Source organism: Podarcis pityusensis, assembly GCF_964106645.2.
Source record: "Podarcis pityusensis genome assembly, chromosome: 17".
Lineage (NCBI taxonomy): Eukaryota > Metazoa > Chordata > Lepidosauria > Squamata > Lacertidae > Podarcis > Podarcis pityusensis.
Genome location: NC_138042.1, coordinates 36,484,133 through 36,499,654, shown reverse-complemented (window position 1 = coordinate 36,499,654; position 15,522 = coordinate 36,484,133). Strand labels below are relative to the sequence as shown.

General features: G+C 40.6%; 1 protein-coding gene across 4 annotated transcripts in view; it reads right to left on the bottom strand.

Moving 5' to 3' along the window:
• The window catches only part of PAX5 (paired box 5), a 253,791-nt gene that overhangs the window by 98,935 nt on the left and 139,334 nt on the right, over positions 1 to 15,522 (bottom strand). For 3 of the 4 annotated variants that reach the window (XM_080986922.1, XM_080986919.1, XM_080986920.1), the window contains one exon: positions 5,827 to 5,883. The exons of the other annotated variant lie outside the window; for it this stretch is intronic. In XM_080986922.1, the coding sequence (XP_080843048.1) occupies positions 5,827 to 5,883 (57 nt within the window). The remainder of the gene's footprint in view (positions 1 to 5,826; positions 5,884 to 15,522) is intronic. 4 annotated transcript variants of the gene reach the window in all.

Below are 15,522 nucleotides of genomic sequence, written 5' to 3'. Positions count from 1 at the left end.
TGTGTTTATCACTTTTGCGGCTGATGTCTTGATTTCCAAAAGCTCTTTTTGTCCCAGCTAAACATGAAGTGACATTTCATATAGCCCTAAGCTCTTGTTCTTGCTCCATATTTGTCTAGTCACTTGCTTATGTAGCTGCTCAGTGTTTATCAAGGAACATGCACTTTCAGCTGTCATCAAACTGGTTCTGAGCAGTTTAATAAGACTGCACAGAGAGGGACTAAATCATGAATCATAAGAACTGCTGTGCTGGATCAGATCAAAGCCCATCTAGTCCAACATACTGTTTTCAACAGAATCTGGCCTGCCAGATACACTGGGGAGCTCACAATTCAGCGTGGAAGTGGTTGCCATTCCCTTGTTTTACCATAGAGTATACTGCTTCTGTATGTGGAAGCTATGATAGGTAAAGCTAACCTATCCTAACCTATGCTAACCAATGCTAACCTAAGCTAACCTATGATAGCTATTCGCTAACCTATCCTTCATGACAAAATAAAAAATTCCTTCCGGCAGCACCTTAGTTGGTCTCTAAGGTGCTACTGGAAGGAATTTTTATTTTATTTTGTTTTGACTACGGCAGACCAACACGGCTACCTACCTGTAACTAGAACTATCCTCCATGAATGTGTCCAATTCCCTTTCTTAAATACACCTAGGGGAACCTTCACATTCATAGGTGCCCACTCTTAGGGGCTAAGGTCCCATTCCCCCCCCCCCCAATAAATATCTGAGAGGGCTGGGGAGCCCAAAGTTGATGGGCATTGCCATTCAAATGGTATGTGTGCACCGCGTATTGTGATTGATTATGGGGCTTACCTGCCCCCTCAATATTTTATTTAAGTTGGCACCCCTGTTCACATTTATACCAAGCCATTTGGCAGCCGCTTCTCTAATACAATATCCCATACAGCTGCAGCCACATAAGTGGGACCATTTGATGGGACTTACTCCCACGTATGCATAGGATTTCAGCCTTTTCTTAGTAATTATGAATGTGCTCAACATAATACACAGCCCAAATGGTGGAACCCTGATGGGCATAAGGTCATGGCTTGCCTCATCTATTCCCAGTTGTATTTGACTCACCATTCCTTCCATTTCATATCTATTTCTTGCTTCATCCATATCTCTCTCCACTTTCTCAATTGTACTATCACTCTAGGCCACTGCCTCCTTCCTTCCTATACCTTGTGCTTGAAGAAATCCACACAGTGTTGTAGTACTTGCAACTGTTTGCTGGCCTGCCAGCAACCAGGATGCTGGGATCAGACCATGAGGGTTGCCATGTCAACCCTCCCAGCACAGATGTACCCAACCATGGCAGCTTTTGTGTTTTTTCTTACACGTGTTGGTTGCCAGGCAAGCAAATAGTAGGGCTTTTGTGACATCAGCAGTCATTGCCCCATTGCTGCTCTTACCTCTCTCAGATATATTTACCCTTTCCTAAGTGTGTTGGTTATGAGGCACACAAATAAGTCTGTGTTAAGGATAAGTATATTTGTAACAGCTCCCAATGTCACAAAGGCAAGGGGAGCCAGTGTCATTCCCCTATACAGTTTCTGGGAAAGGAATACCTTGGGGAGGCTCTCTCCCAAGTGTCACAAACATAATTATATTCCCCACCCCCTCAAATTTTTAGACAATATATTTCTGTGGGAATCAAAAATATCTATCTACCCTACTAGACAATACTCCTTTCCCCATGCCATAGTTCTAATTATGGACCTTAATCAAATGCAAAACAAAAGCTCTGCTGGTCAATCTAAATATCCTGTTATTGGCCTATATTTCAAAATGAGTTGAAACAAACCCAAACCATTTGTCTGTCACAATTTAAGCAGAAGAAGCATGCACATAATTGGATGTTTCGCTGAAGTTCATCTGCATGAACTGCTGAAGAGACAAGCCATATCTCCAGCTGAAAGGTGACTGGCCTCTTCAACAATGTGAAATGTTGCCATAGGATTTTTTGTTTTAAAAAAATCCACCTGCCTGCACTCACATATAGCTTTGTAGATACAGTGGTACCTCAGGTTAAGTACTTAATTCGTTCCGGAGGTCCGTACTTAACCTGAAACTGTTCTTAACCTGAAGCACCACTTTAGCTAATAGGGCCTCCTGCTGATGCCGTGCCGCATGAGCACGATTTCTGTTCTCATCCTGAAGCAAAGTTCTTTTTTTTTTTTTTTGCAAGTAAATTTTTATTCAGAATTTGTACAAAAAAAAAAAAGAAAAAAGAACTAACAGATACAAAAATAAACATTTTAACATAAATTATTCATCCTATTTTCATACTATACAAAAAGAAAACATACAATCATACAAAAAATAATAATATAACCATTAGGCTCTCCTTAGCCTTTGACTTCCCTTCACCCTTTTGGTAAGTATCAAATAAATCTCGGATTGCGTAGTTAGTTTATTAAAGTTTATAGTTATTAGCTGATAAAGTTTTTCTAATACCGCCAGTTCCTCCTATATATCCGTTCCAATATATTTCCAAAATTTACTCCAATTTTTTTGAAATTTCTGGTCGTCTTGGTCTCGTATTCTGCCTGTTAATCTATCTAGCTCGGCATAGTTGATCATTTTGACCTGCCAGTCACTTATGTTAGGAATAGTTTCTATTTTCCAGTTTTGTGCCAGCATAATTCTTGCGGCTGTGGTGGCATAGAGAAATATTTTTTTATCTTCATTTTTTATTTCCTTACCCATTATTCCCAGCAAAAAGGCCTCAGGTCTCTTGGGAAAAGTATATTTAAAAACTTTTTTAAGTTCATTATAAATTGCTTCCCAAAAAACCTTCACCTTGTTGCATTGCCACCACATATGGTAGAGGTCTCCCTCCACTTCACCACATTTCCAGCATGTCTTATTTTCTGATCTATAGATTTTAGCCAATTTTGCCGGCGTAAGATACCATCTATAGAGCATTTTCCAGACATTTTCTCTCAAACTCGTACAGGCCGTAAATTTAATATCTCTATTCCACAATTTCAACCACTTTTCAAACTCGATGTTATAACCGAAGTCAATTGCCCATTTAATCATTGCCTCTTTGACTTCCTCGTCTTTTGTATGCCATTCCAGTAATATGTCATATAATTTAGACAATGTTTTGTTTTTACCTTCTATTATTTCTATATTAAATTTTGATTTCTTGTCCTCAAAGCCCATTTTTCTTTTATCTTGTTTTAACATATCATTCACCTGATGATATTGTAGCCAACCGGTGAATTGATCCTTTATTTCCTCATACGGTTTAAGTTTAAGCCCTTGTTCTGATTTTCTTACCAAATCTTCGTAGGTGGCTGTCTTCCCTTCCATGTTGTTTTTTTTTATTGTTAAGACCTCTACTGGTGAAATCCACCATGGTGTTTTTCTTTCGAGAAGGTTCTTATTTCTTTCCCAGACCTGATATATTGGTCCCCTGAAAATGTGGTTTAAGAAAGCCCTGTGGACTTTCACCTTCTCGTACCAGAGATATGCGTGCCACCCATACCGATTATTGAAACCTTCTAAATCCAGTAGGTCTCTGTTCTCCAATTTTATCCAATCTTTTAGCCAAAGTAGGCACGCTGCTTCATAATATAGGCTCAGATCTGGGAGAGCAAAACCTCCTCTTTCCTTTTTATCAGTTAGTATTTTCAGTTTAATCCTTGGTCTTTTCCCCTGCCAGATGAATTTCATCAGGGTTCTCTGCCATTCTTTACATTGTTTTAAACCTTTAATAACTGGAAGAGTTTGAAATAAAAACAACATCCTCGGCAAAACGTTCATTTTAACCACTGCTATCTTCCCTAAAAAGGAAAATTTCATCCTCCCCCATATTTCCAGATCTTTCTTTATTTTTTTCCATGTAACTTCATAATTATCTTTATATAGGTTTATGTTTTTTGCCGTGATCCACACTCCCAAATATTTCACTTTTTTCACCACCTTGATTTCCACTTTTTGTTCTAAATCTTTCGTTTCTTCCTTAGTTAGATTTTTAACCAGCATTTTAGTTTTATTCTTGTTTACCTTAAAACCTGCCACCTCTCCAAATTCCTCAATTTTTTGTAATGCTTCTTTTACACTATCTTGTGGATCTTCCAAAGTCAGAACAATATCGTCGGCAAAGGCTTTAATTTTGAATTCCTTCTTTCCTACTCTAATTCCTTTCACTTCTGTTGCCTCCCTCAGTCTCTTATTAAGTACTTCCAAAATTACAATAAATAATAAGGGGGACAGGGGGCAACCTTGTCTGGTCCCTTTATAAATGTTAAAATATTCTGTTGTATTATTATTTATCACCAGCTTTGCTTTCTGTTCTTTGTATATTGCTTCTATGCCTCTTCTAAATTTTTCGCCAATTCCCATCCTTTCCAAAACCTTCTTTAGGAAGTTCCAGGAAACATTGTCAAATGCCTTTTCGGCGTCTATGAAAACCAGTGCGGCTTTTCTGTCTATTTTCATGTCCAGGTATTCAATAATGTCAATCAAATTCCTTACATTATCCCGTAATTGTCTCCCTGGGAGAAATCCTGTTTGATCACCATGAATTTTATTAATCAAGACCTTCTTTAATCTTTCCGCCATTATGTCTGCAAATAGCTTATAATCATTATAAAGTTCTTAACCTGAAGCACTATTTCTGGGTTAGCGGAGTCTGTAACCTGAAGTGTATGTAACCTGAGGTACCACTGTATATGAGTAGCCACTGTGTCCTCCTAACGTTGAAATATCTTTTATTTTAATCTCCTGAGTTATCTCATCATTGAACATTCAGAATTGGGGCATTTCTGTACAATAAGCCAAATTATTCATACTTCTTTTTAGCTTTATGGACAATATTCCTGCAAATCCTTTCCAAGGTAAATAGCACAATATCCTGTATATAATAAATGGGGGATAGTTTTATTCCAAGGGACAGAAGCTTGCTTGCAGATTGGCGGGGCAGTACTTCCACTGTTTGCTCTTTTCAAACAAATTTACTATGCAGTGCAATCTAGTGCAAGAAAAGGAAAATGAATAGGTTTCAAATAAATAACTAAATAACTAACACATTGGAGCACTGTTATATAGAGATGTGGAAACAGAGAAGCTATGCTCGCTGGTATTCACCACCATAAAAAGTAACTCAGCTAGGAAATCAATTCTGTGTCCGTGCAACTCTAAGGGCTGTACTATTCATTGCCATTGACATCACAAACTATATTCGGTAGAGAGTTGTGTAGAGTAGCAATGAATGGTCTCTCTGGGGTACGAGAACCACATTTTATCAAATGCAAACTATACCTGGAGAGCTGGGAAAATGCAATGTTTTTCTGCAACAGGTGAATAACCTTATGTTAAACCATGTGGCCTTCGTGTTAAAGATTACCACCACAAACAACAACAAAAACAACCCACCCTGCATTCATTACATTAAAAACTGTGCAGAAAGAGCATTGGTTAACTAAGGGAGACCAAGCCAAATGCAAACTACCAGTCCACTATTGGCTCAATAAGCCTCCTGTTTTTTATACCTGCCTGGAAGTAAAAAACAACAACAAGGAAGTTGTTACATAGCTGGCAAGCCTGCATGCAATTCAGTGGGTCAAAAAGTTGGGCAAGTCTCACCTAGGGCCTTATTCGTGCTAATATCCTAATTGCCTAAGATTTTAAAAAGTATATGTTACCTTTTCCACCTGCATGGGCTTTGGTGTGGGCGTGAGCAGAATTAGACTGATCTCCAGTCTATCTGGGTACAGCCAGGGTACTCCCGCCATAATTGGGGAATCTGACCTGCTTCATACATGAAAAAGTATGAGACAGGAGTTTGGTATCCTAAGAAATTACCTGAAAAATGACTGCCTGGGGTTGCACCAAGTATTGTCTCATCAGCATGGAGCACCACTGCCATAGCATGAAGGAGAAAAAAAACAGAAATGTAAGGAGAATATATATTTTTTTAAAAATGAGTGCAGTGAGAACTTAATAAATATATATATATTAAATATTGTATTATGAAAGCACTCTCTTTTTCCATAATTCCTGTGCCCCAATCTACTTAACAAGAAACTGACATATAGTTAAGCATTGCGTGGCGACCTGAAGCAGGAACTGCAGCTATGTTGTACAGGCCTAGCTATCTCAAACTGCCCAAGCTTGTGACAGGAATATCATTCGAAGGATGGTAAGCCTGCAAAAACTGTGACCCAAAAAACTGAACACAGTCCATTAGCTATGCATTGTGGTTTGCCATTGTGCTTGATAACCCCAGTAGGCAGCAAAAGTAAGAAGTTTATCAAATCCCTGATGGGCCACCATACTTGGCTGATGGGCTCTGTTAAGCTTAGTGGGTCACAATTTGCACCTGCCTAAGGCACACGTTTCACAGCAAAAAGCTGAATGCTCCAAAAACACATACAGAAGGTAGCAATATATGAAGAAATCTGTGATACTCTTAGGGATAAGCTATAGCTCATTCAGGCATCCTTTGCTTGCAAGAGGACCCAAATCTGACCTCTATCTCTGGACAAAAGGATTCAGGGAACAGGCAGAGAGCTTCAAGAGCCGCTGCAAAATTCACAGACAGTACTCCAAATGTACTAGCAGACCATGGCCTGACTAAGGGCTAAATCTCCTGCATCTACTCATAAGAATTTGCCCTGGGATGGCAGCGTATACATCAAGCCAACACAACATGTTAGCTACAAGGCTAGACTCAGTCCTCTAGTTATGCCTTGTGGTCTGCAAGGCACTTGCCAGTTGCTGTATTTTCACAGCCCTGAGCAGGCAGAAAAAAACAGGAGGGGCATCTTGCAGGGACATCAGACCTTGCTGGTGGGCTGCATTTGACCTGGGCAGGAGGATCACTATATATGCAAAACTATTTAAATTCACGATGGCTTTCCTCCCACTTCTCTCCCCACCCACCCCCACCACCCACCCTGAAACTGGCTTTGGGAAGTAAGAGAACCTGCAGAATGGCACGCAGGGGAGAAGCACTATTGTAGCTAGGAGGCGGGAAGTGGACCACCCTGGGCTGTACTTTTGGGGGGCAGAGAGAGAAGAGTTTGCAGCAAATTTACCGCCCCTCTCCTGCCTTCTCTCTTGTGGGGGGGCGCCCTGAACACACACCCCAGGCAGTGATAACATACGCTCTGCCACTGGGGAGCATCCAGGAAGCTAAAAAACTAGTGCTGACAGAATGATTGCCATAGTCCTACACTGAATTCATTCCTATGACTTAGTAAACTACAGTCTCCTCTTGAATGTGTATGTTAGTTTCTCCTCCACCCTGCCAGACTCAATTGAATAAACATGTATATGTGCCATATAGAGGTATTTGAAAACTGGGGAAATCTGCCCTCTTTTATTCTTTCTAAAATGAAGCTTCGTAATTCCCTCTGAAACAGGAGTGATAAGATCTCAGGTTTTTAACCCAGAAAATGTCATTTGCAGGCTGTTATGCCTGACAACTTTGAAATTAAACGTTTGAATTAACTGTCAGAAATGTCTAAATAAAAAGCCATCATTTTGATTTTTGAACAATTAGAGAAACTTTTTACTGAAATTATTCTTCAAATGGAATATTCAGTGTGAATGGAACATTCAGTTGATTGACCAGCACTTAATTTTAACACAGAAGAAAGAGGACATCTAAAAAAGCTTTGCTTCCAGCAGCCCTTTGGGGTACCTTTATCCTCATGATACCCCTCAAATAAAAATAAAAAGAAATGTGTTGCAATCGAGCTTGGTCGGGGGGTGGGGTGTATAAACAGGAGTAAGTTGTGATCACATATCACTATCTGGATGAGGCCCCAGAGCTGTGTGTGTAGTTTTCTCCAAATTATCACAGCACCAATCAGCTGTTGAAGAGGATGAAGTAGGCACTCCTTGACAAACTGTGAACATTTTCTGACAGGGTTAGGTACAAATAGCCCTGGTTGTTCCAGGGTGTTCCGCAAGTGTATCTGGGGTGGGGGGTGGGGTTTATGTAGATAGAAGATAGATAGATAGATAGATAGATAGATAGATAGAGATAGATAATCTGTAATATCATGCATACTTCCCAAAAAATAAGGGGACAGTCTACATCTACATTAGAATTGTTTTAAAGATGTTTAAGGTGTATGTGTTTTCTTTTTTAAATATTTTTATTTGTTTTATCACTTGTTGTTTGCTGCCATGCGTTACTTTGGCAGGAAAGGCAGGTAATGTAATGTAGTAATATAATGTAAATCAAAGTGTTCTGGTATATTCTCCTGCACAAGCCCTATTGAGATGAATGAGGAATGTGCAGGTGCAGCTCCTGGGAGATTATGCTCCTAAGTGCTCAGCGCAAAACCTTTTCCTCAAGTATGGTACAAAACTTGCATTAGATGTAGAACAGAACATAAAAAGATCTAGAAGGAAAATGGCATCTCTACTGTTTATTAGATCACTTTTTCCAGTAACATGTCTACACAAAAGAGATGTTGATTTTGGCCTTGGAGACATGGGTCAAATAATATTGTCAACAACATACAATATAAGCTTTCATTTAAAACACTCTTCTGACCCTGGAGGCCGAGGAGAGTTAAGAGGTTAGATCCCCGACCAACGCATTCTCCATGGCTTATAAATTCACTCCCCTCATCTCCAGCAAGTGAAAATAGATGCTAGATTAGGGGCACTTCACCATTACTGTAGACTTCCAACAGTGAGTGACCTGTTCAAACAGACCGAATATTAAGTAGGCTACCTGCCGTGTAAAACTGGTTGCCCATCTGACCTTGTGACATCACAGTAGAGGTAAATACTGTAAATTCTAAGTCCCCCCCCCCCTTTTCCTCACATAGACTTTAACACTTTTCTATCCAGATCATTCATGAAATCCCTGGATTATACCCACAAAGAATTCATTATTCTTATTTCAACAGCCAATGTATCCGTATCCTCGATTCCAAATCCCCATGCCCTATTTTAAATATAGGCAAAATAATTTGTTTATACAAATTCATCATCAGGTAATTATTGCCTACAATAATTTGGAGGCTTGTTGGAAAGGCACATAAAAACATACATGCAATTTGTGATGCACTACTTATATGGAGAAGCAGTATTTACAGGTTGCAAATGTAGTTGTTTGTTGGGTCATTTGAATGGTTCCCCATTCTCTTTGCCTACTGAAGTTATTCTTTTTAACATTGTAGCAAGAAGGAAAACAGTATTCCAATTGAAACTATCACTATAAAAATAATAGTTTTTATTTTCTCTTGTTTGGCTTATATATAATACGGTTGGTCTTCATTCCCAAATATGTATCTCTTTGGAAATTTGAGGCCAAGTGCTCTCTGTTAGCCATGTTTGATATCTTTCATCAATATATAAGTCATACTTTGGAACCACAAAATTGGACATAGTACTGTTTTTACTGTATTTCTGAGATGTGTAACTCATTCTGTTTCTGGTCCATGTCACTTTCACACGTGTTCACCCATAACTGTCATCTGCAGCAGCCATTCCATCTGGTTTAAGAGCGTGAGATAGATGGGGCTTCAGGGCCTCTCCCCCTGCTCTGCAAAAGTCCAGCTCCAACAGGTTCCTCCCTCAGCTGTTATCAGAGGTGGTATAATCAGCGCTACTGTTTATAGAAAAAGAGGTGCCAGAACTCACCACCAATGCCTCCCTCATTCTCTGATAACGACAGTGGCACCAACCTCAGTTCCGGCAAGTTCCAACTGAAAGAAAGCCCTGGGAAGAATCCTCTGAATGACAGTTGCTGGGTAGAATCCTCTGAATGTCAGTGGGGAGAGTGCAATTGCTTGTGCAATCTTTAGGCATCTTTAAATGGGATCCTCCTTTTAGAGGGTCCTGGTTGCACGCGGGCTCCTGGGATTCCCCCCCCCCATAGGAGTCATTGGTGGGGGGAATAGCAAAAGCCCTGGCCACAGCCCCTGGATCACGCCAGGCTGTTTTAGCCAATCCCCAGAGGGTGGCGTGATCTCAGGGGCTTTAAAAAGCACCAGCGTGACTCATGCAAGTAGGGGACTTGCATCGCGTTGTCGAACACCCGCCTCCCTCCCTAGAATTAGGTATTCTCGCCTGGCCTTGCTTTGGTTTGGGTCGCCTGTTTTGGAACAGGGGCTGGGTAGGAATTTTTTCCAAGTGGCAAACTGGCTCTAGTCACTTGGTTTTTGCCTACCCCTTAGCAAATCGTCACAACTTGTAAATTGGCGGTTAGGCATTGGCTCAGTTGGATTGAGGGGAGGGGAGGTGTGGCTATCACCTGCCCCTCCAGGAACTGGGTATTCCATTAAAGGAATCTGGGGGTCCTGGATCTTGTCCGAAGCCCGCTTGAGAGTCTAGGGCCATGCGAGGACCACAGGAACCCCAGGGTGAGCTTCGTTTGGTTTACCCCATTAGACTATCACCCAGAGAGATGGAGTCAGTTATAGTCGGGAGTCAATGCCTAAGCCAACACAGCTCACGTGACTGTAATTTCAATAAAGTTGTGGCCAAAATTTGCCCGAAAACTTAAAACTAAAATATGTGTCTGAGTGAAGTTATTTTCAGGAGTGGGTCCTCGGAGCCTTGAGGTGCAACCATTTCCCTCTCATTCCCGATAGGAGGGAAATCCACTACTCAAGCTCCAGGACTGGAGTACTTTCCTCTCTAGTTTGAAGGCAGCTTGGAGGACTACAGCCTTCAGATAGATAGCCTTCCCCTAATCTACTACTGGCACACCCCATCTCCAGCCCTATTGGTGGCAGAGCTCCAACGTTGGTAAAGACTGTAAAGATTTTGAGCCAATAACTACATTGGATCACTTGAGGAGTGCCAGTGAAGAAAGAAGTCTCTATCTGCATATAGAATTGATATCAGAATTCACAAAGATCAATTTCTTCACATTTCCCTACCAAATATGACTGGATCCAAAATAACACAAAAATGGTTCTGTTGAAAGAATCTCCCTTTTTGCTGTATAAAAAAATTGGTAAATATATTTATTATGATGTCTTTGTGCTTCTTGATACACACATATAGTGAAAGTATTTTAAACCCAAGAAATTAACATATTTAGAAATTATCTGTATGTTGCACTGGAACTGTCTACATTTTCATTGCGTCAACAGCCATGAGCAATGTTGTGTTGCCCAAACTGAGTGGGGAAAATATAAGGATTATATTAGCAACCAGGTTTTCTACAAAAGCTCTGCTGTCAGGCCACAAAGCGGGGGGGGGGGGAGCGGTTGTAACATTTGACATGGTTCACAGATTTTAATCCAAAGCAACTCTAATTAATCTCCCCAGTTTGGCAGAAACCCTGTGCCATGTACAGCTGTATGGGCATTGGTGCTCTTCTGTCTTAAATTTTATAGGAATTGAAATTTGATTACCAAAGCCTCCTCCTTGACTCCCCCAGATCTGAACTGGCAAGGCTCTGATGGACCATTTATCAAAAATGAGTCCTCCCCTCACCCCTGTCCTCATCTATCTATCATTTACATCACAGTTTCAATTCCACCTTGCACTATCAATGACACTAATTTTTCTTTGGGGTAAATCCTATTTACACAGCCAATTATGGCAGTATTCCAAATCCCCTTTGTTTTACATAACATTTGTCAACTGACTTTTTTAAAAAATGCAGGAGTTCCATATAACACTTGAAATAATATTCTGTTATTATTGTGTTCTGTCACTCAAAACATTTCTAAATCTCCCCTTTGCAGAAGATTTTTGGAGGAAAAAATTAGCAGCTGTATTTCATTTTCACCCAAATCCAATTAGAATCACGACACTCCCTGGAGATCTTTTTTAAAAGAGTGGGAATTATTTAGTGCACCCTGCCATGAACACATTTACTCCGATACTTCAGAATAACTGACCTGTTTTTGACCTAAACCTTATTATTTGCGTGCTGAAGCTATATATGCTGCATTTCCTACTAAAATCTGCAAATATATTACAGTCACTAAGAGCCTTTTGTAAAGGGACCCCCAAATCCAATCTAAATGCCTAGAATTTACCTGTTGTTTTTCTTTTATACATATAAATAGCTGCATTTCCATTCTCTCTTTGTTTCTCATTTTCATTTTCTCCTAATATCTGCATGTAAATGTCTGAAAATAGCATCTGTAATTGAGGATTATGAAGTATAGCCAGCTCCTGACAGGCTGCTAAGGAAGATGGATTATCCTCATTTTTCTGTAAATTTTGTCAATTTTGGAATTCATAAGCTATCAACACTGATCAAAATGTGACCGCACAGCTGTGTCAAAAAAGAAAGGAGCAATGACGACGTAGCTCCCTTGTTCACTAAGAAGATTGGTTCTCTAGTCCATCCCCCAGTTTCCCCCCCTCATCCCCCAAGCCCGCTCCTCCAGAGCAGGGAGAGAGAGAGAGAGAGAACACACAATAACACTGTATGCAGGCCATCACTGGCAGTTTCAAACACAGCCCCCTCCCACCAACATCCCCCCCAAATATTTAGATAAACAAATTGAACGTACACAAATTCTCTAGTGCACTGATTCAAATCACAAAGTATAATTTATTGCGTGTTCTCCCTTCTTTATTTATCCCTAAGTAGTGAACACGATTTCCATTCAGGAGGTTTGTTATGTTCCACTCCTACCAGACAATCACAGCACACTTGAGGCAATTGTTTAGCCTCTTCCTCTCAATTTTCCCATTACTGGGAGTAAGTACTGTTGGGACTCTTTAATAGCCTGACTGCAGCCCATATCAATAACAGATGAGGTTTAATCGTCCAACACAAAAATTATTTAGGCTCGGTAAGGACATTCAATGTCATTTGCATAATGGCATTTCTATCCTGCGCACCTAACCCATCGTGCATAAACAAGGCCCTGGGACCATAAATAATAATAAATCATGACGTCCACGCTCCTCTTGCTGTAATAGGAGCCACTCTTTGTAGAAATTATTTCGGCGGAAAATGGGCACTGTAATTTTAAAGACATGTGACAGGCCACAGATCCGTAAATCACATGCACACTCTCACTCACTCTCTCATACACAAACCAAAGATTTCCAAAATGAACACTGGAATACATGAAATAGCAGAAAAATTATTGGCACTTGTGGCGGCAGTGTTTGCTGTTGACATTTGTTTACTTTTTGAATAAGAGACCAGAGAATTTATCTCAAACTCAGCTATTTCACACAGTAAGACGAACTGCAATATCAAGCATTTATCGCTTTGCTAGGGCTGTGGTCCATTTAAAAGTACTTGGGTGCAAAAGCAGGTAGAAGGAGACAGCAGGAATAGGTCTCTGGAGTCATCAAGAGTGGTGAGTCTCCATGGGCACATAAAAGAAACAATGGCAGGCAATTGAGGGTAGGGTGCATGCAGAAGACTGAGGACTGGGGAAATGGCTCAGTAAGAAAACACATGTGAGAATGAGGGAAAGGGTCAAGCCAATGCAGAGCTTATCTGAGGCTCAGGGTGGGAGCTTTGTTAGAATAAAGTTATAAACTTAAACAAAAAAGCAGCTAATTCCCAGCTGGTCCGCTGAGACCCAGGGCAAGTGGGGCCAGCTGCCTGCCCCCTCTGCACAGGCCTGGAAAGGGTCATTTGAGTAACAACACAACATAGTGGGAGAATTAGGAAGAGTAGGCAGAGAATGAGTGAAACAAGCTTTCTGCTCAAAAAGGCTGTTAATAAATAAAGTTACCTAAACAGGTGGTGATTTTTTTTAAGGGGGAAACAGCAAACAGGCAACAAGCGCACATGCCCACATTTCTGAGCATGTACAGAGAGATAAATGAACCTGACAATACTGAATACCGTACATTTTGAACATGTGCAGAACACATTTTGTATTGGATTCCCAAAAAGCATGAGCAGAAGAGCACTAGTGCCTTCTAGTGCTGTTCTACAAATATTTAAACAAGAGTTCATGCAGTGTTGTAGCAGGTAGGTTCTATAGCAGTTCTCATGCATTCATATTTCTGGGAGAGATTGCACAAAGCTCTTGCATAAGTAGAACATCTCTGGTTATACTTTCACTCTTTTCATGCAACAGAATGCACCAAAAGTGTGTAAATCAGCCCTTTTATGAGCAGAAGACACTTTCAGCATACAGAAGGATGCCAACAGCAGGGAAATTTGAGCAAAGTTTTGGACAAACATTAGAATTTTGGGATAGTAATAGCAGGTTTGAAATGTATACACATTTGAAAAACTGTAGCTAGCTGTTCACCATTGTTGTGGGCTTCATGGTAGAAAAACAGGTGGAGGCTACAATTTCCGAGCCTAAGTGGGGAATGAATATATAGTGCAGTGCTGTTAGATAGAAAAGGTTTATAAGGAAGAGAGAGAAAATCATGCTGAGAGAGAGAGAGAGGATAAAGATAAAGGGAATGTTGATGGGAAAATACCAAGATGCAGATATAACTACACATATGAGAGAAAGAGAGAAAAGGAAAAGAAAGAGGAGCAAAATAGACACAACAGTGGGCTTTGTTTTATTTTCTACAAATCTCCACTTGTTTCTAAGTAACATGAAATACTATGTGTCTTTATGCAATACTATGTGTCTTTATGCAATTAAACTACAGTACTATGCAGTAATAAGCGTATGGATGCAAAGGCCAAGAAAGATGCATCTACTAGAAGAGTATGGTGGAAGACGTAAGCAAGTAGCAAATGACAATGACAGGATTTCTCTACTGCATCTAGCAAAAAAGTTTAGTTAAGACAATTTGGGGCACCTTATGGTAAAGCCTAGTTGCCTTAGAGCAGGACTAAAAGTAGAATTAGATTCATGTTTGTCCTTTTATATCTCAAGTGGAACCTGCCTGGATTTGGAAGAGTTAAAAAAAACTTTCTGAGTGCAATGGATGCTGGGGTTTCTCCTGACAATGAACAGAATAGGCCTGGATTGGTTAAGCCTGCTTGCTATAAATACTAGAAGGCTGGGTGAGGCGCCCGCCTCAAGCAGCAGAAGCCCAGGGTGCAGTGCCCACCTCACCTCACCTCCACTACCTAGCTCTCCACCTCTGCCATCAGTGGAGAAGAGGCACCGGTTACTGGCAAGATTTCATGAGATCTCACTAACATCTCATGAGATCTCATGAAGCACTTGAGATCTCACAAGATCTCACAGGATGCCAGCACCACGACCAGCACTTCACGGGTGCCAACGCAGGTAAGAGAGGGGCAGGGACAGGGCAGCGGCAGGGGCGTGCCATGTTCCTGTTTCACCTCAAGCAGTGAAACAGGAGGCACCATCCCTGCATCATCTTGTAAATTTCCACGTCCTCAGAAGCATTTATCTGTTTTTAAAACTCTCGTGCTTATAATTGTTAAGAGGCAGGAAAAACAACATCGTATTAAAGCACTCCAAGAAACAGTTAAACCTGAGCTCATGCTGGCAGTCCCCCTCTCTTTTCATAGAGGACAGCTAGATTTCATTCTGTAAAGAGCTCTAGCTGTGTGTTGCAAAAGAGAGAAAGAACAGCATTATTCCCTTATTTATTTATTTATTTATTTAGGCAATTTATAACCTGCTTTTCAGCTTAGGTAACGTTTTGAAA